At 42.1% G+C, this 27,046-nt stretch overlaps 1 protein-coding gene across 3 annotated transcripts; it reads right to left on the bottom strand.

The window, feature by feature from the left end:
• Positions 1-370: 370 nt before the first annotated feature.
• On the bottom strand, positions 371-22,070 carry LOC109907431 (cytosolic non-specific dipeptidase). Of its 3 annotated transcripts, none has more exons than XM_020505394.2 (12): positions 21,715-22,070; positions 20,985-21,076; positions 20,076-20,219; positions 13,755-13,917; positions 6,792-6,880; positions 4,951-5,151; positions 4,532-4,616; positions 4,031-4,191; positions 3,572-3,736; positions 2,729-2,870; positions 2,448-2,595; positions 377-1,351 (listed from the first exon to the last, which is right to left on the bottom strand). In XM_020505394.2, the coding sequence occupies exons 2-12, from the start codon at positions 21,042-21,044 to the stop codon at positions 1,285-1,287; spliced, it is 1,425 nt and encodes a 474-aa protein (XP_020360983.1). In that variant the 5' UTR covers positions 21,045-21,076; positions 21,715-22,070; the 3' UTR covers positions 377-1,284. The 3 variants fall into 3 exon arrangements, with proteins under 3 accessions (XP_020360982.1, XP_020360983.1, XP_020360984.1); XM_020505395.2 differs by lacking the exon at positions 21,715-22,070 and adding an exon at positions 21,588-21,647; XM_020505393.2 differs by lacking the exon at positions 21,715-22,070 and having other exon boundaries at positions 371-1,351; positions 20,985-21,206.
• Positions 22,071-27,046: the final 4,976 nt, after the last annotated feature.

Raw genomic sequence — 27,046 nt, 5'->3', positions numbered from 1 at the left:
GGAACATCAACCCCATTCAGTCACTCCTGGGTTCTATCATTAACCATCCCTCCACACTGTCCTTAGGCCCGTTGACTCCCCTTCATGAACTGTCAAATGAAAAGCCCAGGGGGAAGGAGGGATCAGTTTGGGATTGAGCCTCAACTCACTGGGCACATATCAATTCAACGCTAATTCCACGTAATTTAATTGGAACGACGTGGAAACAACGTTGATTCAACCAGTGCGCCCAGTGGGAAGGTTCAGTCACATTACATTTGTATGACTGTGGAAATTAAAGAAGCCAAAAATCACATTTGAAATGTATGGATTATGTTTTCTTTGGATTGATGGCATGACATGGGAAGTTTTCAGGATATTGGAAGCATGATAAAAGACTGATGTTATGATTTATTGAATATATTGGCATGTGACAGTTGCCTGTTGTTTCACAGTGACAAGGGAGAAAATAGATGCATTACACAGGTCAAGTCATGCTCCAGTTTGAAAGAGAACCTTGAATTGCTCACTCAAGATGCCATTTTGTATACTGTACTATTTAATGTAATGCAAAAGTATGGAGATACTTTCATCACTTAGAATACTTCTGAATATATGCCTCCAATATCTGCAGATGTCTATGGCTATGTCCTGTGTGTTCATTTCTCTGGTCTACTCATGTTTTAAGACTGCAATATACATTTCAAGACATACTGCAATGTTCTGCTTCCTGAGTGAACTTCTTCATAAATGATTACCCATAGTATTTAACAGGAATAAATTAGCTGAAATGGGTGTGCTGGTTTCTTTTTTTACAGTTGGAGGTTTCCCAACCAAGCTAACATCGTAAGATAAAAATTGATCAGGTATAAAATCATCTCCAAGCCCTCCAAATGGAGGAAATGAGTGTGTGTCAGTGTGCTGTTGTCTGTTAGCACTTTCATAAATACACCACAACAAAGCTGTGACATCATGGAAGTGTAATGGGGTATATACTGTCCACGTTTCCTTGTCGAGTTTGGTTTAGTTAATCTATAACACTCTGATAAAGTAGATGAAGATATACAAGATGGCACTTCTACAATACAATAATCAATACTTCTATATTATTTTCCTCTACTTATCACCTCGTTGGGAGATATTACAAATTACTAAAGGAACATCTTCAAGGATCTGCTTTGCTGTACAGCAGCAGCAGTTCATGGAAAACATTATGAAACTTAAAACATTATGAAAATTAAAACAGTTGGGTCCACAAGCTCAGGAGGCGGAGGGATACATCTCACTCAGGTCTGGCTAGTTCATTTACTCCAACTGGGAGACCTCGTGGAAGTATGCGCCGAGCATCTTGATGCCCTGGATGTAGTTTGTCCTGAAAGTAAACCATAGACATATATTCATATACATTTACATACAGTGCATTCGGAAAGTATTCAGACCCTTCCCTTTTGACATTGTTAAATCACAGCCTTATTTTAAAATTGATTGAATACATTTTTTCCATCAATCTACACAAAATAATGACAAAGCGAAAACAGGTTTTGAAATTCATGCAAATGTATTAAAAATAAAAACAGAAATGCCTTATTTAGATAAGTATTTAGACCCTTTGCTATGAGACTTGAAATTGAGCTCAGCTCCTGTTTCCATTGATCATATTTGAGATGTTTCTACAATGTCATTGGAGTCCACCCGTGGTAAATTCAATTGATTGGACATGATTTGCACACATCTGTCTATATAAGGTCCCACAGTTGACAGTGCATGTCAGAGCAAAAACCAAGCCAAGACAACGCATGACTAGCTTCGGGACAAGTTTCTGAATGTCCTTGTGGCCCAGCAAAAGCCCGGACTTGAACCCGATCAAACATCTCTGGAGAGACCTGAAAGTAGCTGTGCAGCGACGCTCCCCATCCAACCTGTCAGAGCTCGAGAGGCTCTGCAGAGAAGAATGGGTGAAACTCCCCAAATACAGGTGTGCCAAGTCTGTAGCGTAATACCCAAGAAGACTTGAGTTTGTGGTCGTTGCCAAAGGTGATTCAACAAAGTACTGAGTGAAGGGTCTGAATACTTGTGATTTCAGTTTTGCAAAAATGTTAACCTGTTTTCGCTTCATCATCATGGGGTATTGTGTTTAGATTGCGGATTTAAAAAAAATCCATTTTGGAATAAGACTAACATAAAACGTGGAAAAAGTCAAGGGGTGTGAATACTTTCCGAATGCACTGTAGACGTGTAACATCATTGAATTAAACAACAAGATGTACATTAAGACTCCACCGAGAAGCTAATAATAATAATGTGGGTGCATATATTTGTCATATTTAACACATGTGCAAGTGTGTATTCAATGCATGTGTGAAATAGAAATGTTTTTTTTTTCATATCTCAGGTCCCGAGACACGCCATTATCGCAGTCCCATGCATCCAGACAGCGTATAGATAAAAAGACAACCGTGGCAGCCTACCTGTTGAGTTTCTCATTCTGTGAATGTGCTCCGTCGTCAGATGAGCCCATGGGCAGCAGCATGACGTTACGGCCGGTGGCTTCCTGGAAGGTCAGCGTGACGGGGATGCTGCCACCTTCCCGTGTCAGGTCAGGCTCCACACCAAACACTATGTGGAGAAAAGGAGAGAACAAGACATTATTGCTCAAAAATGTTATAAATATTTAAGTTAGACCAGTGTTGTGTGTGCATGTCTGTGTGCGTGTGTCTGAGTGAGAGGGTTTGCCTGTGTATCCACACACCTGTCTTCATGGCCTTTCTACCAGCCATGTAATGGGGATGGTTGAAGTCAGACACCCAGGCCTTGGCCCCATGGCCCATGTACACCTTGAGCTTGTTGGGACTCTCCAGCTCAGCAAACTTCTTCTCCAGGTGGCCAATAACCTTGATAGGATTATACATACATTTCTAAATATATGTTTCCACATTCATATTAAAGTCTCATTGAGATCAAAAATATTTTATGAACAGTAATGAAAAGGACAGATAGTCAGAATGCCATCAGGGCTGTCTGTGTATGGCATATACTGTATTACAGGCTAATAGAGCAGTGGTTCCCAACCAGGGGTACTAGGAACCTTGGGGTACTTAGCCTATGCACAGAGGATACTTGAGAAGACTCCTGAGACCATGGGCCTTCTGGTAAAATGCACATTATGGGGTACTTCAGGGATACTCCGGACAGAACAAAATGCAGGTGGTGGTACAGTAACCTAAAAAAAGGTTGGTAACCACTAATAGACGGACCTAATGTTTGAGAGTGAATTTAAATGTAAGGAATGGACCCGTGGTGGGGGATGCTTGTCCACTACGATTTCATCCAAAAGTCTAGAACATGCAATGTGCTTATTCGATAAGACCTTTAATTAAATTATCTAAATACCTGATCCTAGTCCTGTATTTAAAGAACTGAATTCAACTTATTACTGAGCCGACCTTTAACACTCTTCATATGTCAGCCTAACATGTTGAGGTGTTAGGATTTGAGGTAGGGGAATGGATCCCAGACCTGCACTTAAAAGAATAAGGCCAGAAATGATCTAAAAACCTGAGTTGAGTTCTACCTAAATTCTAGAGGTTTCTACCTGTTTCTCCACCACTTTGGGGTCCATGTCCGGGACCAGGCGGATGGAGAACTTGCCGATGACCTTGCGGGGAATGACGGTCTTAGCACCTCCGTCGGAGAAGGCCCCCTCTATGCCGTGCAGGGAGAGGGAGGGGTACCTCCAGCGGTGCATCAGGATAGCCTCCTGTAGACGAGGGTCAGAGGAGAGAGCAAAGGACAATATGAACCAGAGAACATTGGGAATGAATCACTTAAATTGACTGAGAATCAACCAATATTGCTTTTAAAACGAGTTGGTAATTTTAGACATTGGCCCTGTTTGAACACTTCAGAAATGCATACGTAAGCAGTGAGATCAAGGTTACCACCCTATTACTTTAACCAATGCAACCAATTAAGATCAGTGATTGATTAAAGGGAGGTAGGAAAGAACGAAGGACTCTTCATTTTTGAAGTATTTGAACATAACCATCCATACCTTGGTGTCGTGTAGGAGCTTCCCAGCTCCAACGTCCTTGGCATACTCCACCATGTCAAAGTCGATCTTCTGGTACAGTTTCTTTTCCTCGTCTGTGACCTTGGCCACATCTTCATACATCCCCGGGACCAGGATCTTCCCCTTCTTGTCCACCAGGGAGCCTGAAGGAGGAGACACCAGGGCCAGGTTCACAATTGCACGCAACAGAATACATTTCACAATGAAAAACTAAAATGAGTCGCGCCGAGTTTCAGTCTCTTTGTTTGGTGCATTATGAACACGATGACGCAGAGCTATCATATGCCCTGTCCAGAAACAACCCCCCAAGCCCCTACAAAACCCCCTAGGCACTTGTATAGATTTCATTCTAGGATTTTGTTTGATTCTATTGAAGGGCTACAATGCTGTTGCATATACCCATCCAATTATTTCATACCTATATCCTTATATATCTCTATGATAATACTATTGCAGCACATCAGCACACCTGATTCAACTTACCCATCAGTGCGATGAGGTCGGTCATGGCTTCATGGACAGAGCCCCCAAACACCCCAGAATGGAGGTCCTTGTCACAGCACGCCATCTGACAAAACAAGAAGGTTTAAAGCAGGGCTATGATCCATGCACAGTTTGTGGTAAATGCACCCTCTAGATTTGTCTGACTCTGGGTTTCCAAAACTCCGTCCTCAGGACCCCAAGTGGAGCATGTTTGGTTTTTGCCCTAGCACAACTCTGCAGATTCAAATAATCAACTAATCATCAAGCTTCGATAATTTGAATCAGCTGTGTAGTTAGGGCAAAAAACAAAACGTGCATAGAGTTTGTGAAACGCTGGTCTAACTCTATGGCTTCACCACAATGACAATCACAGTTTTTTTTTTGTGGGAAGAGCCCTCTAGCTAACTCTATGGCCTCACCTCAATGAAGAAGTAGCAGATCCCCCTCAGTCCATAGGTGATGCAGGGCTTGGTTTTGCCCAGCCAATAGTTGTCTGAGATGCAGACGTAATCCACGTCCTTCAGGAAGGTGTCTTTGCGGGCGAACACCAGATCGTCCAGGCCCTCTGAGCCAGATTCCTCCATGCCCTCGAAGCAGAACTTGATGTTGATGGGAAGCTCCTGTTTCCATGAGAGAGGTATGAATGAGAATCTCAGCAGGCAAAATATGGCACATGAAATCTTAATGACGCTATTTTCTGGCTGTAAATGTTGTTGAGAAGACGTCACATAACCAGATTACAACCAACTGGTCTCTGCTGAAGTGCTTTGAAAGGCTAGTCATGGCTCACATCAAAAGCATCCTCCCGGATACCCTAGACCCACTCCAATTTGCATACCGCCCAAACAGATCCACAGATGATGCAATCTCAATCACACTCCACACTGCCCTTTCCCACCTGGACAAAAGGAACATGTATGCGAGAATTTCAATGACTACAGATCAGCGTAGTGCTCACAAAGCTCATCACTAAGCTAAGGACCGTGGAACTAAATGGGCCACCCCCCAGGTGGTAGGGGTACAAAGCCTATTACCCCTCAGGAGGCTGAAAAGATTTGGCATGGATCCCCAGATCCTCAAAAAGTTCTACAGCTGCACCATTGAGAGCATCCTGGTCAGTTGCATCATCGCCTGGTATGGAAACTGCTTGGCATCTAACCGTAAGGCGCAACAGAGGGTAGTACATATGGCCCAGTACATCACTGGGGCCAAGCTTCCTGCCATCAGGACCTATATAATAGGCGGTGTCAGAGGAAACCCCATAAAATTGTCAGACTCACCCAAGTCATAGACTATTCTCTCTGCTACCGCACAGCAAGCAGTATTGGAGCGCCAAGTCTAGGACCAAAAGGCTCCTTAACAACTTCTACCCCCAAGCCATAATACTGCTGAACAATTAATTCAATGGCCACTGGACTATTACATTGACACACCCCCCCCCATTTGTTTGTACAGTGCTGCTACTCGCTGTTTATTATCTACGCATTGTCATGTCACTCCTACCTACATGTATTTTTTACCTTTATTTATTTGGTAAATATTTTCTCAACTCTTCTTGAACTGCACTGTTGGTTAAGGGCTTGTAAGTAAGCATTTCACGGTAAGGTCTACACTTGTTGCATTCGGTGCATGTGACAAAGTTTGATTTGATACATACAGGTAGATCTATTCACCACATACTATTCAAGATACTAAATTAATGTACCTGGCAGGCTGACAAAAGACTACTTCAACTTCTAAAGCACCGTCAGTCCTGTGTTTAACTTTGACAAATGGAGATCAATCATCAATTAAATTACATTTATATAGCTCCAGCTTTCAAGCATCAGTGTCAAAGTGCTTCCAGTAACCCAGCCCACACCCCCCAAAAAAAACTATCTAGAGGAGGAATAAAGAGGGGATGCCCATCCTCCTCTGGCTGTACCTCCATGATTACAATGTCAGTGAGCTAGTATAAGACATAGGTCAGCTCAATCATTAAACGCTGATGATAGGAGATAAAGATTACTTGAGGACCTTTGGACGGCCATGCTGCTGACAACACTGATGTGATTAACTGTAATCAAGATGAAAAGTCTTAAAGCGAAGAGGCTTTTTACCCTGTAGCTGACATCTCAACACCAGCATGTTATTAGTTGCCTAACCAAGAAAAGGGCACCTGTACTAAAACTGTTTTGAAGAAAACAATACCATGGGGTTCTCTCTGTCCTGGGCGAGCTTCAGTGAGTGCTACTTATCAAGTCGTGGTGCTGTGTCTTACCTGTTGGATCTTCTGGTAGCCCTCGATACAGTTGAACCAGGCCAACACTGGACCTTTGTCGTCTGTTGAGCCTCGGCCATAGAGCTTCCCTGCAGGGGATTAAGTTGCTGATTATGTTTTTATGATGAGGATCATGATGATGATGATGGTGATGATGATGGACTACATAATCTGCAAGCCATAGGTGTCTTAGTAAAAATAAAAATAAATCTAAAGCGTGAATGACTAAAACCATAAGAAAATTTAGAAATTATAATGATCTACTATATCATCTTGGAAAACTCTTGCAGCCTTTAGTCATTCAAATGAGATATCATTATAGACTAGGGCGGTATAAAGATTTTTTTCATTACCATCCTACTCTCATCCTGGGATTTATCGTATTACCGGTTTAACATACAAGGGGCGCTAAAAACGCAAGAAAAGCCCATTGGCCTCCATTCCCAGAATGCTACCAAATTAGCACAAATGTAGGAGAGTTCAAATGGTTATTCCATCAAACTTCCAATTATTAGAATAGTACACAAACGCAGAACATCCAGGTTTAGGGTCAGTGTCCCAAGCCCGCGAACAGGAATGTTCCAAGTTCAGACAGAAGGGGGAATCAGATCGCTATGATCGCCAGAAACTTTAGTTTTGGTTTATATTTTCATTTGTTGCGCTACTAGTACTGCCTGATGATGTTAAGGAGGCAGCTACAGTAGTTGGATGATAATAACATCTTCAGTTTTTATTTCATTAAATGTATTTTAATTAATCTGGGTGCTTACGTCACCTACTAACACCCTGGTACTACTGATAGCTCCCGTTCTCCTTACTCCTGTGTAGAAGACCATAATGTTAAATAAATAAAGCATCCCAAGGTTAACGCTATAGGTATTGTTATAAGGGAGTGTGAAACTATCGAAACATGTAACAGTTTTATCGTTGTTATTTATATAGTTTTACAGAGTGATAAAAACTATTGCTGTTGCTAGCTAGCATGTCTTTCTGTGATGCCGATGGTTAGCTGAGCTGCCGACGTATGCTAGTGTTGCATTATGGGAGATGTAGTTTTAGCTCTAAGGTTTGAATGGGATGAATGCAATTTTCAGTTGTAGCTTGTTTGCATTACAGTGTTTTTGTACATGAGTTGTATGTAATACTGTCAACACTGAAAGCCCCAAGCAATGTATTGGAGATGTGAGACAGGATATGTTTTACTTTTCTTCATGCTCCTCTAGAGAACAACTTGTCAGATGGTGCATTGAAGACTGATGTATTCCTGCCCTTTCGTAATACCATTGCAGATCTACATAGAAGGCCAAAAAGACAGCCTTGGTGTCGCTCTTCATTTCTTGGTTCTTCTGTGGTACATATAAAGACCGCTTTTCAAACTAATAGCGAAATCACAGACACTGTTGTCTAAATGTTAACGAGCAAAAAACAAACATAACTAATTGCAAAGACCGGCAAAACCAGCTATAAGTTACACAAGCGTGGCTAGTAGATACCGAATTGGTGAGAGAGTGGACATTTACAAGCAAAAGTGAACCAGAGACATTGTAAAAATTAACAAAGTTGTGATGCAGGAACAGCAGCACGTGTACATGGAACAGAGGGGAGAAGAAAGGTGGGGGGGAATAGTAGGAAGCACAGGCCAAAAATTGCAACTGTACAGATAACTCATCCAGAGCTCTTTGACTTCTGAAGAAAGCCATAAGATATGATGGCAAACATTTAGTAGTGAAATGCATACAAGTGTAACGTCATCCCTTCATGTGCGCTGCACAACAGAGACTCACTGATCAATATACAACACGATGGACTCACCAGCTCTTGCCTTCTCCTTCTGAAAATAGCACAAACACATGACTGGCTCAACTGTTCTGTGGAACTAAGGTAAGCGTCATAATGTAGGAGGTGAAGTGAACACTATCGGTTCTATCTCCTAATATATTGCACAAGTTGACTGCAGGTATTAAGTAGCTACAAATATTAAAATGTATGGCTTTTTCCAAATGCCCCGGTATACACGGAATAACACCCAAGCCTATTATAGACCAATAAAAGACATTGAAAAAAATGCTACTTAAAAAGGAAAAAAATAAATCAGTACTAGCTTCCCTGTGAAACATATCAAGAGTCAAAAGAAGTAAATTAGGTCATCAAAGGGGGAGACGGTTTGATTTATGAGTGGTGAAGAGAATATAGCAACGGTCAGGTGACTGTCACAAGATAACAAGTAACGACCTGTCAGCATGAAAGGAAAATGCTGCTGACACATCTCTGCATGACACACTGAAACCAGACTAGAGACAAAACTAAAGCCAGACTAAATATACAGTGCCTTCAGAAAGAATTCATACCCCTTGACTTATTCCAAATTTTGTTACAGCCCGAATTCAAAATTGATTAAATTGTGGGGGTTTTTCACACCCATAATACCCCATCAATGAAAACACATTTATAGAAATGTTTGCACATTTATTGAAAATGTAATCTAATTTACATAGGTATTTACACCCCAAGTCAATAATTTATAGAAGCACCTTTGGCAGTGATTACAGCTTTGAGTTGTCTTGGGTATGTCTATCAGCTTTGCACATCTGGATTTGGTGATCATCTCCCATTCTTCGTTACATTTTTTCAAGCTCTTAAATTAAATGAGCGGCAGTGAACAGCAATCTTCTTTCTACAAGTCTTTCTTCAGCTTTTCAATGGGATTCAAGTCTGGACTTTGGCTGGGCCACTCAAGGACTTTCACATTCTTGTTCTATAGCCATTCCAGAATTGCTTTGGCTGTATGCTTGTGGTCACGTTCCTGTTGGAACTTTCTCCCCCAATGTAAGGTCGTTTGCACTCTGAAGCAGGTTCTCATCAAGGCTTTGCATGTATTTTGCTCCATTCACTGTTCCCTCCATTTATACCATTCTCCCAGTCCCTCCCTAGTCCTTGCCGGTGACAAGCATCCTCAGAATGATGCTGCCACCACCATGCTTCACGGTAGGGATGTTGTTAGACGGGTGATGAGCCGTGTGTTTTTTTCCAGACATAACGGTTTACATTCAGGCCAAAGTTTCATTTTTGTCTTGGCAGACCACAAGCTTCTGCTTTATGATCTCAGTCCTTCACGTGCCTTTTTGAAAACTACAGGCATGCGGTCATGTGCCCTTTTCTCAGGAGTGGCTTCTGTCTGGCCACTCTCCCATAAAGCTCAGATTAGTGAAGTGCTGGATAGACTGTTGTCCTTCTGGCAAGTTCTCCCATCTCAGCCAAGACACTCTGTAGTTCTGTCAGCGTGGTCATCAGGTTCTTTGTCACCTCCCTGACCAAGGTCCTTCTTGACCAGTTGCTCAGTTTGGTCGGATGGCCAGTTCCAGGCAGCGTCTGGGTAGTTCAATTTTTTTGTTTTCACTTCCAATGAAGGGGACCACTGTGCTCTTGGAAACTTGCACCACTCTAGAAATGGTTTTACACCTCATAAATGCCTCATCAAAACGCTCTCTCTGAGATTGACAGAGTTCGTTGGACTTCATGGTATAGTTTCTGCTCTGACATGCAGTGTCAACTGTGGGACCTTTTACAAACAGGTGTGTTTCTTTCTAAATCATCTCCAAACAATTTTATTGGCCACAGGTGGACTCCAATCAAGTCGTAGCGACATCAAGAAAAAACAAACCCCAAAAAACAGGTGGGGACATTTTTTTTTTTTTACCTTTACTTTACTAGGCAAGTCAGTTAAGAACAAATTCTTATTTTCAGTGACGGCCTAGTGGGTTAACTGCCTGTTCAGGGGCAGAACGACAGATTGTGTACCTTGTCAGCTCAGGGATTTGAACTTGCAACCTTTCGGTTACTAGTCCAATGCTCTAACCACTAGGCTACCCTGCCGCCCCAAGGTGGGGACATTGATGGGCAAGACTTGATGGTAACGAGACTGTTTCTAGTAAGGGATTGCTGACCATTGAGAAAAGTTCCTTATCAAACACTAATTTGATCCAATCATTATAAACCCATTTTAATGCAAGTGACCCTGAAAACAGCCTAGACTACCACACATGTAACCTGTAGTTTGGAGTTTAGGTCCATTAGGGCAGACATTGAAAAACTTGCAACTAACTGAGAAACAGTGCATTCGGAAAGTATTCAGACCCATTGACTTTGTCCACATTTTGTTACATTACAGCCTTATTCTAAAATTTATCAAATTTTCAATCTACACAGAATACCCCACAATGACAAAGCAAAAATAAGTTTAAATTACTCAGTACTCAGAACCTTTGCTATGAGACTTGGAATTGAGCTCAGGTGCTGCCTGTTTCTATTGATCACCCTTGAGATGTTTGTACAACTTCATTCATGTCCACCTGTGGTAAATTCTATTGATTGGAAAGGGACACACCTGTCTATAGGTGCGACAGCTGAAACTGCATATCAGAGCAAAAACCAAGCCATGAGGACGAAGGAATTATCCGTAGAGCTCCGAGATAGGATTGTTTTGAGGCACAGAGCTAGGTACGGGTACCAAATCAATCAGTGGTCTCCATCATTCTTAAAAATGGAAGAAGTTTGGAACCACCAAGACTCTTCCTATAGCTGGCCGCCCAGACAAACTGAGAAATCGGGGGGGGGGGGGGGGGGGGGGGGGGGGGGGGGGCCTTGGTCAGGGATGTCACTCAGAGAGCTCTAGAGTTCCTCTGTGGAGATAGGAGAACCTTCCAGAAGGACAACCAACTATGCAGCACTCCACCAATCAGGCCTTTATGTAGAGTGGCCAGACAGAAGCCACTCCTCAGTAAAATGCACATGATAGTCCACTTGGAAGAGTTGTCTAAAGGGCACCTAAAGGACTCTGACCATGAGAAGCAAGAGATTCTCTGGTCTGATAAAACCAAGATTGAACTCGTTGTCTTGAATGCCAAGCTTGACGTCTGGAGGAAACCTAGCACCATCCCTACGGTGAAGCATGTTGGTGGCAGCATCATACTGTAGGGATGTTTTTCAGCGGCAGGGAATGGGAGACTAGTCAGGATCGAGGGAAAGAGGAATGGAGTACAGAGAGATCCTTGATGAAAACCTGCTTCAGAGTGCTCAGGACCCCCGACTGGGGCGAAGGTTCATATATTTTTTAAACAATTTTTGTCATTATTGGGTATTGTGTGTTGATTGATGAGGATTTTTTTTAAATTCCACTTTAGAATAACGGAACGTTCTTGGAAACGTAACAAAATGTGGAAAAAGTCAATGGGTCTGAATACTTTCCAAATGCACTGTATGCCCTGGACTATTGGCTATGTCTAAAGGGCTTATGACCAAGATACCACAATCATTTATGGGCATGCCACACCTTTATAGCTCTTTACACCTTGAATACAGTGTTCTGTAGCTTTCGTAGACTAGCAGCGAAATGGTTAAAGGAGTGCCACATACAACTGCAGTCTGCTAGCAGATTAGATTTTTTATTCAGTAGTCATGGAGCATGATGCCATGTAGAAATGGTTTTAGATAAAAAGGAATAAAAGACAAAAACAATGGATAAGAACCAACAGAAATCAAAACAAGAACCAACAGAAATCGTGAAACCTATAAGCAATGTTCCCTATATTTTTTTCGGGACTGAGTAAGTTTCAAGTCTGCAGAGTTTTCAACTTGAATGTCATGAAAATTCTGTGCAACTTCCAGCGCATTTACTGTGAACACTGAGGCTGTACCTGCTTAAAGTTAGTTATAACAGTGGCCAAGTAGGCTACTGTGGTTATTTGATCATGTTGGCCTACCATTAAAAAAAATATTTGGAGAACATGCAGCCCATAACATTTTAACATGGAAATGTGTGGTGTTCAATGTTTATTCTTTTTATTTTAGCTTTATTTAATTCTTATTTACAATGACAGCCTAGGAACAATGGGTTAACTGCCTTTGTTCCTCGTCAGCTCCGGATTTCAAACTTGCAACCTTTCGATTACTAGCCCAACACTAACCACTAGGCTACCCTGCCGCCTCGGGGTAGGCCTACATTCAATGAGACTTCAAAAACATGTACGGATTGACAACCTGTTTATCCACTCAGGCAAGGTAACTGAAAATGTGTTGTTTGAAGCAAGAAACCACTTTACAAAATAAAATTCCTGAATTATTCCCATACCATTATTACATAGAATCAGACAAATTCCTGTTTAAAAATAAAAAAAAACACACTGTACAACACTGTCCCTTACAGAAAAAAAAGCTCTTTACCTGACTTGGTTTTCAAATATGGCTGGCAATGCACACATTTTGTGCTCTTGTAGGAAGTAACCACTCCACTATTGCTGACTAGAAATTAGCTATAACTGGGCTAATAACGCTACATGCAGTTCTTGCTTTGACCTCAAAACAAGCGCATCTACTCATGACTATAAAAACAGTCCAGTTCAAAGTGAATGGCACAAATCCATATATGGCAAAGGTCTATTTGCATATAGGGATACTGCAGCTCTGATTGGTTATGGCACACTGGTCTGTGTAGAGTATGGGCCTGAGTCGTGCCTGTCAAAGCAATAGAATCCTACTCCAATGCTCTCTGCCTACAAGAAAATATCTTACCTAGTTCATTGTTTGGGTATGTTTCATATAAAGTGGCTAATGTTGCATTGATTAGATCACAATTCGCACAGTAGAGGGAATTGTTGATAGTGTTAAGTAAAGGCGAAACCTAGAAAAAGTAAGCGATGTTCAATCTCATGCTTCCCTGCAAGGGCTGACATTTCTACTGCACAGCAGTCCCAGGGGAGCTGCACGTGTGAACATTGCCTAGAAGGTAGTAAGTTACACTGTTGATACAAAGAGTAAGAAGTAACCTAAATTGCACAAGCCAATGCAAATCATACTTCCCCAAAAGGAGAACAACGCTGAAACATCAAAGTCCAAATCTCAACACTGGCATGGATTTTGATGTTTCAGCATTGTTCTGTTTTTTTGTGCTTTGGAATAGCTACTCACCATCTTTCTCCACCAGAGTGAAGGGCTCCGTGTCCCAGCCGTCATCGATGGCAGCTGGCTGGACATCCAGGTGGCCGTAGATGCACACAGTCTTCTTACCCGGGTCGGAGCCCAAGGAACCCAGGATGATGGGTGGCAAGGGGATCTCCTCCCCGGAGGGAAGCTGAGGGGGCAAAAATGAAAAGGTCTCACTCAATGGTCTAAAAATCCATATTTTCCTCTTCTCGCCATTGCACTGACATGAAAGAAATTACCAGGTGAAAGATGAAGAGGAAGAGACAGACTTTCAAGCAACAGATACAGCAAACCAGTCAGGGTTGAAGGAGATCAAGGGGGTCTGAGCCGGCCAGAGGATCGGCAGCAGTGTTCTTTCCTGGAAGCCTTTCATGCTCCACAAGGAAGAAGAGGACTAAGTGAGGAAAGACTAGGGTATATTATATACAATGAAAGTAAAGGGAGCAGATGCATTTCAACTCAAAATGTTATGTACAGTTTGACTGCTGAATAGGCTGGTGTTAACACAATCTATGCAGACAATGTAGCTGGGCAACAAGTACCGATTGATAAAACGTTATCACCACACATTTAAAATACAAGGAAGACCAGGTAGCCCTGAAGTGCAGGACTAATGCATGATAAATATGCTACATGGCCAAAAGTATGTGGACACCTGCTCGTCAAACATCTCATTCCAAAATTATGGCCATTAATATGGAGTTAGTCCCCCCTTTGCTGCTATAACAGCCTTCACTTTTCTGGGAAGGCTTTTCACTAGATGTTAGAACATTGCCACAAGGGCATTAGTGAGGTCGGGCATTGAGGCCTGGGCCTGGGTCGCCTGGGTCGCTGTCAGCATTCCAATTCATCCCAAAGGTGTTTGATGGGGTTGAGGTCAGTAGTCTGTGCAGGCCAGTCAAGTTCTTCCACACCAATCTCAACAAACCATTTCGGTATGGACCTCACTTTGTGCAAGGGGGCATTGTCATGCTGAAACAGGAAAGGATCTTCCCAAAACTGTTGCCACAAAGTTGGAAGCACAGAATCATCTAGAATGTCATTGTATGCTGTAGCGTTAAGATTTTTCTTCACTCTCGACCGCACCTGCTGTCTCTAATTCTGAAAGCTCAGCTATGAAAAGCCAACTGACATTTACTGCTGAGGTGCTGACCTGTTGCACCCTCTACAACCACTGCAATTATTATTATTTGACCCTGCTGGTCATCTATGAACATTTGAACATATTGGCCATGTACTGTTATAATCTCCACCCGGGCACAGCCAGAAGAGGACTGGCCACCCCTCAGAGCCTGGTTCCTCTATAGGGAGTTTTCCTAGCCACCATGCTTCTACATCTGCATTTCTTGCTGTTTGCTGTTTTAGGCTTTAGTTTCTGTATAGCACTGTGACATCGGCTGATGTAAAAAGCACTTTATAAATACATTTGATTAATTGATTGATTGGAACCAAGGGGGCTAGCCCAAACCATAAAAAATTGCCCCAGAAAAGTATTTCTCCTCCACCAAACTTTAGAGTTGGCACCAATGTTCCCTCTAAGTTGCGCTCCCCAGGAATGCCAAGCAGAGCGCATAAGAAATATCTGCCCACAGAGAGAAGCACAAGCTTGAACTTCACTCAACTTTCTAGAGTTTTCCCTGTTAATTAACATTATCAATGTTTCCTAGTCAATCCAATATTAGCCACTTTCAATGCAACACAATGAAACAAAGCAAACTATTCAAGAGATTATGTTGTAGGCAGAGCACATAGGAGTAGGATTCTATTGCACGTGACTGAGCCCGTAGTCTACACAGACCGGTGTGACATAGCCAATCAGAGATGCAGTCGGCCTATGCAAATAGACTATTGCCATATACAGTGCCTTCGGAAAGTATTCAGACCCCTTGAGTTTTCCACATTTTGTTAGGTTACAGCCTTATTCTAAAATGGATTAAATAAAAAAAGCCTCAATCTACACACAATACCCCATAATGACAAAGCGAAAAGGTTTAGACATTTTTGCAAATTTATAAAATAAAAAAACAAAATACATTTACATAAGTATTCAGACCCTTTGCCATAAGACTCAGAATTGAGCTCTGGAGAAACCAGTTTCCATTCATCATTCTTGACATGTTTCTACAACTTATTTGAAGTGCACCTGTGACAAACTCAATTGATTGGACATGATTTGAAAAGGCACACACCTGTCTATAAGGTCCCACAGTTGACAGTGCATGTCAGAGCAAAAACCAAGCCATGAGGTAGAAGGAATTGTTCGTAGAGCTCTGAGATAGGATTGTGTCAAGGCACAGATCTGGGGAAGGGTAGCAAAACATTTCTGCAGCATTGAAGGTTCCCAAAAACACAGTGGCCTCCATCCTTCTAAATGGAAGAAGTTTGGAACTAGAGCTGGCTGCCCGGTCAAACTGAGCAATCAGGGGGAGAAGGGCCTTGGTCAGGGAGGTGACCAAGAACCTGATGGTCACTCTGACAGAGCTCTAGAGTTCCTATGTGGAGATGGGAGAACCTTCAAGAAGGACAACCATCTATACAGCACTCTACCAATTAGGCCTTTATGGTAGAGTGGCCAGACGGAAGCCATTCCTCAGTAAAAAAAAGGTACATGACAGACCAGCTGGAGTTTACCAAAAGGCACCTAAAGGACTCTCAGACCATGAGAAACAAGATTCTCTGGTCTGATAAAACTAAGATTCAACTCTTTGGCCTGAATGCTAAGCGTCACGTCTGGAGGAAACCTGCCACCATCCCTAAATTGAAGCATGGTGGTGGCAGCATCATCCTGTGGAGGTGTTTTTCAGCGGCAGAGACTGGAAGACTAGTCAGGATCGAGGCAAAGGTGAATGGAGTAAAGTACAGAGATCCTTGATGAAAACCTGCTCCAGAGCACTCAGGACCCCAGACTGGGGCGAAGGTTCACCTTTCAACAGGACAACAACAAAGGACATAGCCAAGACAACGCAGGAGTTGCATCGGGACAAGTCTCTGAATGTCGGAGTGGCCCAGCCAGAGCCCGATCTGACATCTCTGGAGACTTGAAAGTAGCTGTAAAGCAACGCTCCCCATCCAACCTGACATAGCTTGAGAGGATTTGCAGAGAAGAATGGCAGAAACTCTCTAAATAAAAGTGTGCCAAGCTTGTAGCATCAAACCCAAGACTCAAGGCTGTAATTGCTGCCAAAGGTGCTTCAACAAAGTACTGAGTAAAGGGTCTGAATACTTATGTAAATGTGATACATTTTACATTTGTATAAATTTGCTAAAATGTCTAAACTTGTTTTGCTTTGTCATTATGGGGTACTGTGTGAAGATTGATGAGGGGGGAAAAAAACGATTTAATCCATTTTAGAATAAGGCTGTAACCTAACAAAATTAGGAAAAAGTCAAGTGGTCTGAATACTTTCCGAAGGCACTATATGGATCTGTGTAATTTACTTTGAACTGGACTGTGTTTACAGCTGTGTTCGTGATTAGATGCACTTGTTTTGAGATCAAAGCAAGAGATGCATGTAGCCACGTGTGCACATTGTTCATATCCTTTGCTATTTAGTGAGATATTAGCCCAGTTATAGATAATTTGTAGTCAGTAATAGTGGAGTGATTACTTCCCACAAGAGCATAAAAGATGTACATTTATCTTTGAAAAGTGAGTCAGGTAAATAACTGTCTTAAAGTGGCAGTGTTGTATTTTGAGACAGGCTTGAATAAGCTAAGTAGCCAATAGGGAGAGAGTAGTATAATGTGTCTGATTCCCTGTAATAATGGTATGGGAATAATAAAGCATTTTATTTGTAGTGGTTTCTTGCATTAAACAACATTTTCAGTCATAAACAGGTTAATGTCCTACATTGAACTGCATTGGCTGCTACTGTAGGCTGAATGATGGAAATAGTTATTCTATGTTAAAATGTTATGGAATGCATTTTTCGACATTGTTTTTCATTGTAGGCATACATTATGATCAAATAGCTACTTGGCCACTGTTATAGCTGTAACTTTAAGCAGGTACAGCCTCAGTGTTCACAGTAAATGCATTGGAAGTTGTACAGAATGTTTGCAGACAGCAGATCTGAAATTTGATCAGTGGCAAAAATGTAGGGAATATTGGTTGGCACTATGCAGTTGGGCAGATAGTGTTCTCCTGGCATCCGCCAAACCCAGATTTGTCTGTCGGACTGCCAGATGGTGAACCATGATTCATCACTGCAGAGAACACGTTTCCACTGCTACGGAGTCCAATGGAGGCAAGGTTTACACCTTTCCAGACGACACTTGGCATTGCGCATGGTGATCTCAGGCTTGTATGCGGCTGCTCTGCCATGGAAATCCATTTCATGAAGCTCCCAACAAATAGTTATTGTGCGGATGTTGCTTCCAGAGGCAGTTTGGAACTCGGTAGTGAGTGTTGCAATCAAGAACAGACGTTTTTTACACGCTACTTGCTTTAGCATTCGGCGGTCCCATTCTGTGAGCTTGTGTGGCCTATGACTTCACGGCTGAACCGCTGTTGCTCCTAGATGTTTTTACTTCACAATAACGGCACTTACAGTTGACCGGGGCAGCTCTAGCAGGGCAGAAATTTGTACAACTGACTTGTTAGAAAGGTGGCATCCTATGACAGTGCCACGTTAAAAGTCACTGAGCTCTTCAGTAAGACCATTATACTGCCAATGTTTGTCTATGGAGATTGCATGGCTGTGTGCTCGATTTTGTACACCTGTCAGCAACAGGTGAGGCAATCTACTAACTTGAAGGGGTGTCCACATACTTTTGTATATATAGTGTATATCTTCCTGCTCATAGTTAATGTATCCATTCAAAGCTGTCTTTGTAGATTGTTTCAAAATACATTTGTTGGTAGCGGCTATGTTTTACAAACATAATGTTGACTCTGGCACACAATTCATAGCCCCTCCACAACATATAATATCCCCATGACTGACTTGAGAACAAGAAGGAGAATTCAAAGAAGGGCACCTATCGGTAGATGGGTAAAAAATTTAAAGCAGATATTAAATATCCCTTTGAGCATGGCAAAATTACCAATTACACTTGGGATGGTGTATCAATACACCTAGTCACTACAAAGATACAGGTGTCCTTCCCAACTCAGTTGCCAGATAGGAAGGAAACTGCTCAGAGATTTTTACCATGAGGCGATGGTGATTTTAAAACAGAGTTTAATGGCTGTGATATGAGAGAACTGAGGATGGATCAACAACATTGTAGTTACTCCAGAAAACTAACCTAAATGACAGAGTGAAAAAAAGGAAGAAAGTACAGAATAAAAATATTCTGAAACATGCATCCTGTTTGCAATAAGGCACTTAAGAGAAAATGCTACAAATGTTGCAAAGACAGTTACTTTTTGTCCTGAATACAAAGCCTTAGGTTTGGGGCAAATCCAACACAACACCCCTCTTCATATTTTCAAGCATGGTGGTGGCTACATCATGTTATGGGTATGCTTGTCATCGGCATGGACTAGGGAATTTGTGTGATAAAAACTAACAGAAGAGAGCTAAGAAAACCTGTTTGTCTGTTTTCTGACAGACACTGGAAGACAAAATTAACCTTTCAGCCGGACAATAATCTAAAACATAAGGCTGAATATATGGGTTCCCGAGTGGTGCAGTGGTCTAAGACACTGCATCTCAGTGCTTGAGGCATCACTACAAACACCCTGGTTTGAATCTACAACTGTCCGTGATTGGGAGTCCCATAGGGCGGCGCACAATTGGCCCAGCGTTGTCCGTGTTTGGCCGGTGTAGGCCATCATTATAGATAAGAATTTGTTCTTAACTGACTTGCCTAGTTAAATAAAGGTTACATTTAAAAATATATATATATTTACACAGTTGCTTACCAAGACGACATTGAATGTTTCTGAGTGGCCTAGTTACAGTTATGAAGTAAATCGGCTTGAAAATATATGGCAAGACTGTCTAGCAATGATCAACAACCAACTTGACAGAGCTTGAAGAATTAAAAAAAAAAATAAATGTGCAAATACTGTACAATCCAGGTGTGCAAAGCTCTTAAGAGACTTACCCAGAAAGACTCCAAGCTATAATCGGTGCCAAAGTATGTATTGACTCATGGGTGTGAGATATTTCTGTATTTCATTTTCAATACATTCTTTAACATTTCTAAAAACACTTTCACTTTGTCATTATGGTGTATTGAATGTCGATGGGTGAAATTCTATATATTTAAGTAATTTTGAATTCAGACTTCAACACAACATGTGGAATAAGTCACAGGTATGAATAGTTTATTATCGCACACAGTGCAAAGTCCTACCTTCTGTTTTCCAATGTCCACCATCTCCACTGTGCCCCCCAGCTTCTCAATGTCCTTGGCTGCCATCTCCATCATCTTCTTGATCTCCCCGCGCTTCTCTGGCCAGGCAGACACACTCTGCACAGCCACCCATTGGGCAAGACGCTAGAGGCAGAGTAGAGCGAGAAAGAGTGTTTTTTAAATGTAGGATATTTATTTTGAATTGTTCAACATTGTTTGTTTGGCAACAAGTATTTGTCATGCCAATAAAAAAAATGCCTTTTCAATTGAGAGGCTTTGAAGCCAATTTCATACTCACTCAGTTCATGTTCAATAATCAAGTTTCATAGTTCTCTGTCGTCTTTTTAAATAAGGAGTCAATTTGTTTTTAGCACTTTTATTTCTATGACTTATCAAATAATCTTGTTGCAATACACATCATATTGATTCCTAAGTATAGTGATAATATTGTATTGTGAGGTTCCTAGCAATTCCCAGCCCTATACTTGTTCTTCAAGCTTATGAATAGGAAAACCCACAAACACATTACTTGGTTCTTGTGGCAAGGAAGTGAAGTCTGAGGCACTAAACCTAATACCATACAGTGGTGTGGTGTCCTATCTTATGTGCTGGTGTTGTTTTTGCTACCATGTCAGTTCTTGCTACTCGTGATCTAAAGGGGTTGGAGAAGTGAAAGCAATAGCCTGGTCATGGCAGGCTAAGATTTGACTCTGTTCTTATCAAGTCCTTCTAAATCTGAAGTTTAAGAAATTAAATAATTTAATATAAATTTGAGATTCACATGCAAAGTAATGTTCGTCAAAACATTAATATGGCTAGCCCCAAATGCATGAATCAACTCAGTGAAGTCGCAGATAGTAAAACATGACTAAATGCATTATCATAATTCAAGTAATGAGAAAAGGCTACCTCAATGTACAGCTCCTGGTGTTCGTCCACATATTTAAAAAGTGCTGGAAGATGAGCCATCTTTGGCTGAAGAGTTTGCTGGAGTCTAAGAGCTGTTGGGAGAGACAGACTAACGTTACTTTGGACTACGAACTGACAGGGGGCAATGCACATGCCTCAACAATCTACTGTAACATGTTATCGACCATTAGCTCCTCCCAAACTGCTGACTGTGACACCAGAAGTACGTTAGTTGTGACCGCATGACATTATCTCCAAAACCTGAACATTACAAATAACAAAGTAACAGTCAACTTGTAGCCAATATTTTTTTTTTTATGGCAACATAGTTTAAACCTTTTTGGAACAGATTCTAAACCTGTTGCTGGGAATGTGATGGTCAGCAAACAGAGGCAAGTCACCCTCAGCTAGCTACTGTACTTAGCGAACAGTCATCTACAGGAGCTAAATTAGTAAAGTTACTGTATGTAACGTTAGCACGATGCTTTCAGGGTAAGAAAAAGTAATGCACCAATAAAGCTAGCTACAAAACAATAACAAGCCAATTTAGCTAGCTACATTGGTTAGCCAGCTAGCTAGCAAACACTGGCAAGTTTAGCTTACTATTTAACAAGTCAGTAGAGCAAGCTAAATGAGCTCCGAAATATATTGTGAAATATGACTACAACTGTGTTGCAAAGACATTTCAGAAAATGACAGTCATCACCATCCGGCACTTTTGCTTACTCACTGTAGAAAAAGATTGTGCTGCGCTTCTTCCTCTCGCGGGTGTATTAAATGAGGGGATTCGATTAATCTGTCCCGGGCGCCCATGTAGACGTGCTTTGCACCGGGTGAAAGTTGGTTGGGATTCGCTTTGGAACCGGGCTGCCTACCGGGCGTGAGCTCGGGGTGCTCTGTTCAAAGCCCACGGCTCCAAACAAAAATGACGTAATTAACCACGATGAGTAAATGAGTATGATTATGTTATAAAAACGCTTTATCTGCATTCACAATGAAAATTAAAACAGATTTTTTGGGGAAAATATATATTTCTGGGCGAAGCACCAAACTGCCTTGTAGACAACATGACCTGGGCGAAGCACCAAACTACCTTGTAGACAACATGACCTGCGCAAATTACTGTTCAATTTGAGAAGAGCACTCCTCCCTCACCGCTTTTGCCCGTTCACGTCACGGGCCATAAACCGGTACCCAGCGGCTCCGCAAAATCCAATTTGCAGAAATAAAACAAATATACCTTATTTACATAAGTATTCAGACCCTTTGCTATGAGACTCAAAATTGAGCTCAGGTGAATCCTGTTTCCATTGTTCATCCTTAAGATTGGATTAGAGTCCACCTGTGGTAAATTCGATTGAATCGACATGATTTGGAAAGGCACACACCTGTTTATATAAGGAACCACAGTTGACAGTGCATGACAGAGAAAAAACCAAGCCATGCGGTCGAAGGAATTGTCCGTAGAGCTCCGAGACAGGATTGTGTCGAGGCACAGATCTGGGGGAAGGGTACCAAAACATTTTTGCCCCATTGAAAGTCTCCAAGAACACAGTGGCTTCCATCATCCTTAAATTGAATAAGTTTGGAACCACCAAGACTCTTCCTAGAGCTGACTGCCTGGCCAAACTGAGCAATCAGGTGGAGACGGGCCTTGGTCAGGGAGGTGACCAAGAACCCGATGATCACTGACAGAGCTCCAGAGTTCTTCTGTGGAGATGGGAGAACCTTCCAGAAGGACAACCATCTCTGCAGCACTCCACCAATCAGGTCTTTATGGTAGAGGGGCCAGATGGAAGCCACTCCTCAGTAAAAGGCACATGACGGCCCGCTTGGAGTTTGCAAAAAGGCACCTAAAGGACTCTCAGACCATGAGAAACAAGATTCTCTGGTCTGATGAAACCAAGATTAAACTCCTTGGCCGGAATGCAAGACATAATGTCTGAAGGAAACCTGGCACCATCCATACGGTGAAGCCGGTGAAGCCGTGAGAGGATTTGCAGAGAATAATGGGAGAAACTCCACAAATACAGATGTGCCAAGCTTGTAGCGTCATACCCAAGAAGACTCGAGGCTGTAATTTCTCCCGAAGGTGCTTCAACAAAGTACTGAGTAAAGGATCTGAATACAGTCCTGGCCAAAAGTTGAGAATTACACAAATATTAATTTTCACAAAGTGTGCTGCCTCAGTTTGTATGATGGCAATTTGCATATACTCCAGAATGTTATGAAGACTGATCAGATGAATTGCAATTAATTGCAAAGACCCTCTTTGCCATGCAATGGAACTGAATCCCCAAAAAACATTTAAACTACATTTCAGCCCTGCCACAAAAGGACCAGCTGACATCATGTCAGTGATTCTCTCGTTAACACAGGTGTGAGTGTTGAGGAGGACAAGGCTGGAGATGACTCTTTCATGCTGATTGAGTTCGAATAACAGACTGGAAGCTTCAAAAGGAGGGTGGTGTTTGGAATCATTGTTCTTCCTCTGTCAACCATGGTTACCTGCAAGGAAACATCATTGCTGTGCCTGCTTCACAGGCAAGGATATTGCTGCCAGTAAGATTGCACCAAACCAACCATTTATCGGATCATCAAGAACTTCAAGGAGAGCGGTTGAATTGTTGTGAAGAAGGCTTCAGGTTGCCCAAGAAAGTCCAGCAAGCACCAGAAACGTCTCCTAAAGTTGTTTCAGCTGCGGCATCGGTGCACCACCAGTACAGAGCTTTCACCGGAATGGCAGCAGGCAGGTGTGAGTGCATTTGCATGCACAGTGAGGTGAAGACTTTTGGAGGATGGCCTGGTGTCAAGAAGGGCAGCAAAGAAGCCACTTATCTCCATGAAAAACAGGGACAGACTGATATTCTGCAAAAGGTACAGGGATTGGACTGCTGAGGGCTGGGGTAAAGTCATTTTCTCTGATGAATCCCCTTCCCGATTGCTTGGCGAATCCGGAAAATAGCTTGTCCGGAGAAGACAAGGTGAGTGCTACCATCAGTCCTGTGTCATGCCAACAGTAAAGCATCCTGAGACCATTCATGTGTGGGGTTGCTTCTCAGCCAAGGAAGTGGGCTCACTCACAATTTTGCCTAAGAACAGAGCCATGAGTAAAGAATGTCACCAACACATTCTCCGAGAGCAACTTTTCCCAACCGTCCAGGAACAGTTTGGTGACAAACAATGCCTTTTCCAGCATGATGGAGCACCTTGCCATAAGGCAAGGCACCTGAAAGTTCACGTGTTCGAGATTAAAATAAATATATTTTCAGTTTACGTTCAAATGCCTCTCCTGTGAAACTGATGTGTGACATACACCTAGTTTCCTGAAACAGGTCAAATGTGCATACACAGTCATTTAAAAAAAAACTTTATGCATGCGAGGACACAAAAAACATTGATAATCTGGTTTTACAATACCTGCCTTTTAAACTTGATAGGACAAGGGAAATATTTTGAAGTCTGCAGATAAATGCCCATATTTGTCTTGCATTGTTTGACATGCCAGTGGTTCACTGCCCTTTCTGGTGAATGTGTTAGCAAAACTCTGTATGAGTCAGGTACACACTTAATTACATATACAGTAATAACAAATCCCAGAGGGAGACCTCTGCATATGCAGAATATGTGAATATTGTTGTCAATATCCTTTGTGGTGTGTTGTCAGGACATGCAATCCTAACTGTTAGTATGAATCACTTGAAAATCCAGAGCATTCACTCATTGCCAAACATCTTAACGCTGTACATCCGTAATTCAAAGAACAGCAAACAGACAGCCCTGCCACTTGTTTTGCTACAAAGCTGTGGGATGAGGCTGGAACAATAAAGCCACTCAATTTATAAACGGAGCCATTGATGCACGGACTGACCAATGAGATCAACGTGAGAGTTTTAACCATATTAAAACTCTAGTATACATTGTTTGGACTGATGAGTCCAAATTTGATATAGCTCTAGTCTATATTGTTTGTCAAGCAATAGCAACATTTTCTTAATAAATACCCATGTTGAATAGCCATGGGTCTACTCTATCCTTATCTATATATACTCTTTTTAAGGCCATGATTCAATCAGATCGCAGGTTATAGGCATTGCAGCTTTGAAAGGCAATTTCCGGTTGAGCCGTCGTATCAAATCAAATCAAATTTATTTATATAGCCCTTCGTACATCAGCTGATATCTCAAAGTGCTGTACAGAAACCCAGCCTAAAACCCCAAACAGCAAGCAATGCAGGTGTAGAAGCACGGTGGCTAGGAAAAACTCCCTAGAAACGCCAAAACCTAGGAAGAAACCTAGAGAGGAACCAGGCTATGTGGGGTGGCCAGTCCTCTTCTGGCTGTGCCGGGTGGAGATTATAACAGAACATGGCCAAGATGTTCAAATGTTCATAAATGACCAGCATGATCGAATAATAATAAGGCAGAACAGTTGAAACTGGAGCAGCAGCACAGTCAGGTGGAAGTTGAAACTGGAGCAGCAGCATGGCCAGGTGGACTGGGGACAGCAAGGAGTCATCATGTCAGGTAGTCCTGGGGCATGGTCCTAGGGCTCAGGTCAGTTGAAACTGGAACAGCAGCATGGCCAGGTGGACTGGGGACAGCAAGGAGTCATCATGTCAGGTAGTCCTGGGGCATGGTCTTAGGGCTCAGGTTCTCCGAGAGAGAGAAAGAAAGAGAGAAGGAGAGAATTAGAGAACGCACACTTAGATTCACACAGGACACCGAATAGGACAGGAGAAGTACTCCAGATATAACAAACTGACCCCAGCCCCCCGACACATAAACTACTGCAGCATAAATACTGGAGGCTGAGACAGGAGGGGTCAGGAGACACTGACAGTGCAGTGTTTGCAGTGTTTACCGGGAATGTGATCTTTGCCTTTAACATTTCTATTTGTTTTCCTGTATCTGTGCATGAGTCCCCTCTTAAGGATCCGCTCCTTTTTTTCAATTTTCGTCTTGAATGACATACCCAAATCTAACTGCCTCTAACTCAGGCGCTAAAGCAATGATATGCATATTCTTGGTACCATTTGAAAGGAAACACTTTGAAGTTTGTGGAAATGTGAAAGGAATGTAAGAGAGTGTTAAATAAGTCAAAATATATTTTAGATTTTAGATTCTTCAAAGTTGCCAACCTTTGCCTTGATGACAGCTTTGCACACTCTTGGCATTCTCTCAACCAGTTGAGGTAGTCACCTGGAGGGTAGTCACGAGGTAGTCACCTGGAATGCATTTCAATTAACAGGTGTGCATTGTTAAAAGTGAATTTGTGGAATTTCTTTCCTTCTTAATGTGTTTGAGCCAATCAGTTATGTTGTGACAAGGTAGGGGTGGTATATAGAAGATAGACCTATTTGGTAAATGACCAAGTCCATATTATCGCAAGAACAGCTCAAAAAGGCATAGAGAAATTACATTCCATCATTACTTTAAGACATGAAGGTCAGTCAATCTGGAACATTTAAAAAACTTAGAAAGTTTCTTCAAGTGCAGCCACAAAAGCTATCAAACTCTATGATGGAACTGGCTCTCATGAGGACCGCCACAGGAAAGGAAGACCCAGAGTTACCTCTGCTATGTTCATTAGAGTTAATTGCACCTCAGATTGCAGCCCACATAAATTATTCACAGAGTTCAAGTAACAGACACATCTCAACATCAACTGTTCAGAGGAGGCTGCGTGAATCAGGCCTTCATGGTCAAATTGCTGCAAAGAAACCACTACTAAAGGACACCAATAAGAATAAGAGACTTGCTTGGGCCAAGAAAATGAGCAATGGACATTAGACTGGTGGAAATCTGTCCAAATTAGAGTTTTTTTGTGTCTTTGTGAGACGCAGAGTACGTGAACGGATGATCTCTGCATGTGTGGTTCCCACCGTGAAGCATGGAGGAGGAGTTGTGAGGGTGCGGGGAGCTTTGCTGGTGACACAGTCTGTGATTTATTTTGAATTCAAGGCACACTTAACCAGCATGGCTACCACTGCATTCTGCAGCGATATGCAATCCCATCTGGTTTGCGCTTAGTGGGACTGTCATTTATTTTTCAACAGGACA

Source organism: Oncorhynchus kisutch, linkage group LG17 (genome assembly GCF_002021735.2).
Source record: "Oncorhynchus kisutch isolate 150728-3 linkage group LG17, Okis_V2, whole genome shotgun sequence".
In the NCBI taxonomy this organism is placed as follows: Eukaryota; Metazoa; Chordata; class Actinopteri; order Salmoniformes; family Salmonidae; genus Oncorhynchus; species Oncorhynchus kisutch.
The sequence above is the reverse complement of the archived record's forward strand: the minus strand, read 5'-3'. Positions and strand labels throughout refer to the sequence as shown.

Bases quoted from the DNA above. Each gene is read 5' to 3' on its own strand.
- LOC109907431 (XM_020505393.2), bottom strand. From the start codon at position 21,137: ATGTGCATTGCCCCCTGTCAGTTCGTAGTCCAAAGTAACGTTAGTCTG. The intron at 13,918-20,075 runs GTAGGACTTTGC...TTGCCCCCTCAG, and splicing joins TGGACATTGGAAAACAGAAG to CTTCCCTCCGGGGAGGAGAT. The intron at 4,617-4,950 runs GTGAGGCCATAG...TTGTTTTGTCAG, and splicing joins TCTGCTACTTCTTCATTGAG to ATGGCGTGCTGTGACAAGGA.